General features: G+C 43.8%; 1 protein-coding gene across 1 annotated transcript; it reads right to left on the bottom strand.

Annotated features, from left to right (window-relative positions):
• Positions 1-1362: 1362 nt before the first annotated feature.
• Positions 1363-3957, bottom strand: LOC115382396 (protein FAM240C-like). The gene is made up of 3 exons (XM_030084109.1): positions 3906-3957; positions 3698-3821; positions 1363-1532 (listed from the first exon to the last, which is right to left on the bottom strand). Exons 2-3 carry the CDS (start codon positions 3817-3819, stop codon positions 1409-1411), a joined length of 246 nt encoding a protein of 81 aa, XP_029939969.1. The 5' UTR covers positions 3820-3821; positions 3906-3957; the 3' UTR covers positions 1363-1408.
• Between the last annotated feature and the right edge of the window lie 865 nt (positions 3958-4822).

Genomic DNA, 4822 nt, shown 5'->3' with positions numbered 1-4822 from the left:
CTCTTTACTTGAGGGGAGATGGAGGAGCGGACAAATGGAATACTGAGTGAGGAAAATATATCCCTGTCATTATTGAAACAATTGACGTCTGTGCCTCATTTTTATTAAGTGAAATGTTTTGCTGTTTAATTTGTTCCAGCATTTCTGTGACTTTTGTGCTAACTCTTAGCAAGTCAATGCATTTTCCCATAGAAGTTAGCATGAAGCTAGCAAACTTTTTTTTAAAAAAATAGACACATCAGCTAGTTTACTAGTTAACTAGTGGACAGGTCAACTAGTTAACTAGTAAACTTGCCGACATGCACATTATTTAACCGGTAAACTAACTGAAATGTCCACTACCTTACTAGTAAACAAGTGCATATGTTAGCCAAAACCCCTCGCCGTGGCATCACATCACTCCAACCCATCACGTCCGTGGCGACCTCCACGCTGATAGGCCGTCCTGGCGCAATTTCGCTTGAAAAGTTCAATTATTTCAACTCGAGCGATGAAGCGGCGGGAGAATTTTCGCTGGAGACACTTGTTGCTCGCCGCTTCATTGCCACGCCGTGCGGCGCTCAAGATTGAGCGACAATCGCATCATTACAGAAATTCTTATAATAATAGATGTTATTGCTAACAACCATTGTGTTCTTTAGGACATAACTTGATGGTGACTCATGGATTGAATGGAACGCTTCGTTTGTCACACATACAGTGGATATCTTGACTTAGCGATGCTATATGTGAAGAACACACAGATCTGCTGGGGGTCATGGGCTTTGATTGGCAGCCATATTGGTAACCTGTATGCAGTGAACCTTCAAACTCAACATCACTGCTCTAACTTCTCGGCCAGCACTGCCTGTTTCCAACAACTTTTCCTAGTAGATGAGCTTAGTTTGATCTGGGAGATCTTTAAAACTGTAAAATAATGAGTGGTCGTGTGGCTCATCGTCATTATTTCTTTACATTAACCTTTACATCGTGAAGAAAGTTTGTGGCTGAGTGAAGAATCGAACCGCTGATCCTAAAGGAGGACAGTGCGGTTCACACTAACATCGCTTTCAAATGGTCATTATGCTTTCTGTTCCTCCTGACCCTTTAAATATTCTTCTAATCTCACATGGAAACACAGAAGTGAAACACGGTGGACTGATCAGATAAGATAAAAATTTATTCGTCCCGCAGTGGGGAAGTTGACAATTTACACAATTTACATCACGGGGAATGTGATTCAGCACGAGACGGCAGAGAAATGGATTTCATGTGCTCGATTTTTAACTCAGAGGATTCATATTTTCTCTTTCATTCATGATGTAGTCGTTTGATTTCCTCAGATTATCTTCAGAAGCATAACGCTCTCTGAATGCACAGCAGGCGGCTGCTGTCAGCCCCACGGCCTGATGGGAGTGTACTGCTGGGTTCAGGGTGAGTCCAGCTTCCTGAGGCTCTGCCGAACGCCCTGCACTCGTCTCATTCGCTCCTCGAAGAAACTCTGCTGGTGCTGATTCCTGTGATCCAGCTGAACCACCCACTGCTCCCTCAGTCTGCGGGGGGGGGGGGGGGGGGCGGGGGGGGAGGACGGAGAGGCGTCCACAAAAAGAAATCAAGCATGTCAGGAAAGATTTTCTAAGTTTCTCAGTGTCACCTTTAACTCAGGACTCTTGGTGAGAGACGGTCAAATATCTGATGTTTGAAACATTTCATTCTGATCCCCGTCAGAAGTTTGATAAAAGTGAGAAACGGCACCATCATCTGCACAGCAGGATGTTGAGGAAAACTCTTGAAATGATGCAGGACTACCTCATAAAACCACCAACTTTATAAACGGTCTTTAATCAGGTCTGGTTATGTTATATTTGAGCTGATTTGATGTGTGTGTCATGAGACTCAGGTGTTGGATTTCAGTATTTCACCCGACAGAAGGCTCCTGAGACATCTCTATATCTTCTTTCCACACTCATAACTGTGCATGTCCAGGTGTGTGTGTGTGTGTGTGTGTGTGTGTGTGTGTGTGTGTGTGGATTAATATTGTTGTGTCTGTTAGCGTGCGCTCGTCTGTCAGCACTCTGGGACTTGCGCCTGTTAATTCTGCCGCTGGGCTCCGGGATCTTGGCGCTGATCTCTGGGATTGGCTCTGACAGCCGAGCAGCTTCTAATCAACATTCCCAGGCTACCAAGTGATGACGGAGCGCCGGGATCCACACAGGACCCGGCGTTTCTTTAAAACTAATCAGGTTATGATGAAGAGAGGAGCAGACACGTGACTGGAATAAAGGTTATTTTTAAATGTCTTGTCCACTCTGAACATGCTGGAATCCATCCATCTCCATTGTTCAGCTCATGTTGCTTTAAAATTTATTATTTCCGTGTGTCTGAGGGGACGTGGATCTGAAATGAAGACTAAAACCTTAAAAACTTGTTTCATTTGTCTTTAACTCTGCCGGACACACACAGAGGTTTCAAAGCTCTTGTTCAGAGGTGAAGCTGCTTGTTGCTTCCAGCTGTTTCAAAGTCAAAATGAGCTTTATTATGGATTCTGCTGAACGTACAAGATTCACAGTGGAATTTAAATTCCCTCTGGCCTTGCCCCCCTATGGCGTATTACCCAAAATAGAATGGAAATAACAAAAAGCAAATATACGCAAGAACAACAATAATATAGAAGTTAAAAAGCATAAATGTAGAATATATATTAAGATTTGTCCTGAAATGTGAAATATTTCATACAGTTTCGCCTGAATGGGCAAAGAAAAAAACAGAAATACGCTCAGAAATAAACCCCCACTAAGAATAAAACACCCAAAAATGTGCAGCATAGTTAACATGCAAAATGCAATATATCTAGCACCTTTGATAATGTGTGTGTTTCAATCAACATAGTTTTTCCTTGAATGTCTGATTATTCAAATGTGCATATCTCATTAAAAATACCACATCTTACATGTTTCCTTCTCTTTTAACTCTGAGCCAGTTTTACAGAATCAGGGCTGTAAAGACGTGAGCAGACTCCAGGAGTCTAAACCCTTCTGAATGAACAGAGCAACACAACACATCAAGCTAAATACAACAACCAAATCCTGCAGCCTGACAACACCTGTCAACATCTCTGATAGACAGACACTGTGTGTTTCCTAAGATGTACAGTATATTACACAGAAAAGATGAGATCTTATCAATGATGCATCTCTGAATAAATTCATTATTTCATATCATTTTCAGTCAGAAGCCTCGACATCAAGTTTACAGTTGTTAAACAGGAGAGGAGACAACTTCTCCTGTAATTAAGATATTAAAATGTATTAACAACTTTTGTTGTAGCTGCTGAGTGAATCTAAAGCATCTTTGCTCTTGAGTTTTTCTGCACATGCCAGACGTCACTGCTGAGTTCAGCTCCACCGCCAGGCTGAAAGAAAGAGACTGTCGATGTCCCTGAAGCTGAAGAGAAAAATATCCTTCAGCAGGCAACGACACCGCGGAGAAGCATTCAAAAATAATATATATTCCTGAAAAATATGGAACCACAAGGGTAAATGGAGCTGTGGATGTATGTAAAGAAATAAAGTCTGACGATCTGATTCCAGCTGGAATCCAACCGACAAATAGTGAGACAGTGAAAAAGTGTGTGAGAACTGCTTGACTGCACAGACTGGTGTGTGTGTGTGTGTGTGTGTGTGTGTGTGTGTGTGTGTGTGTGTGTGTGTGAGCTGACCGTGTCAGGGCGCTGCTCCTCCGGCGCCGCTCCTCCTCCACCTCCTGCTCGCCATGCTCCTCAATCTTCTGCTCCCAGAACGACCTCAGCTTGTGTTTGTCGTGAATCCGAGCCGCGTTCATCCCTGATGGAAGGAGAGGGTGAAGGTCAGAGGGTGAAGGTCAGGGGTCATCTGGTCCAGTCCCAGTTTCCTGGTCTGGTTACTCACTCTTTCTCTGTCTCTTTCTTTTTCTATCGCTCTTCGGTTTGCCTTCAATCGGCTCCCCTCATCACTCTTCCTTCCCTCATCTTCTTTCCCGCTCCTTCTCTTTTATCCTCTCAGGTGACTCCTCCCCTTCTCCATTTTAGCTCCTCTCTCTCCATCACCTCCCTCTTTTGTTGTTCTTGTCACTCGCACCATAACGCTCCATTTTCCTTTCGTTCCTCCCTCTCATATTTTCTCCATTTGTATTTTTTCTTGATTTTCTTTTCCCTCCATTGCAATAATCCACAGCAATGATTTCAGTGCAGCCTCCAGGACAATATTATATTAATTTTATACACTCAGTCAGAAATAGACGTTCACCAGTAAACCGGCACACCACCTGTGAAACAGCTGAATGCAATGTCCGTGAGGCAACATGAATTTATGAGAATAAAGCGTCATCAGCGTTCGCCGTCATCCATTCATGAGAGAAAAGCTGGAGAAACAGAGACAAGTCGGATTTATCTATTCTGTGAAAACCCGCGTTGTCCCACTGTGATCTTCTCTGGAAAGAAACTTTTCCTCACCTCGTTTCTCAAGGCTGACCAACATGTTTTACTTCTTCTTCGGAGATAATGAAAGAAGAACGGATCTCCTGCTGATTCCAGAGGACTGGATTGGTTCAGATGCAGAGCGATCGTGAACGGAGAGTCCCGGGGGTCAAACAGCCTAAGGTCACCCGGATTTCCCTGTTCCTCCTCGTCTGTCCACAGTAGTATTATGCCTTCATCTGCGGCAGGTTCAAGTGGTATTATCTCACACACACACACACACACACACACACACACGCAGGATAACATCCACACCACTGGACATAAACACACAGATGTCACATGGATTAAACCAAAGGCACCAGGATCCAACCGGGGCTCAGCCGTCTT

This window comes from Salarias fasciatus (genome assembly GCF_902148845.1).
Source record: "Salarias fasciatus chromosome 7 unlocalized genomic scaffold, fSalaFa1.1 super_scaffold_4, whole genome shotgun sequence".
NCBI classification, from domain to species: domain Eukaryota; kingdom Metazoa; phylum Chordata; class Actinopteri; order Blenniiformes; family Blenniidae; genus Salarias; species Salarias fasciatus.
This window is presented reverse-complemented; position numbering and strand designations above follow the sequence as displayed.

Coding starts and splice junctions, on each gene's coding strand:
- LOC115382396 (XM_030084109.1), bottom strand. CDS start 3,819: ATGAACGCGGCTCGGATTCACGACAAACACAAGCTGAGGTCGTTCTGG. Junction 1,533..3,697: donor AGGAGCAGCGCCCTGACACG/GTCAGCTCACAC, acceptor CCCCCCCCGCAG/ACTGAGGGAGCAGTGGGTGG.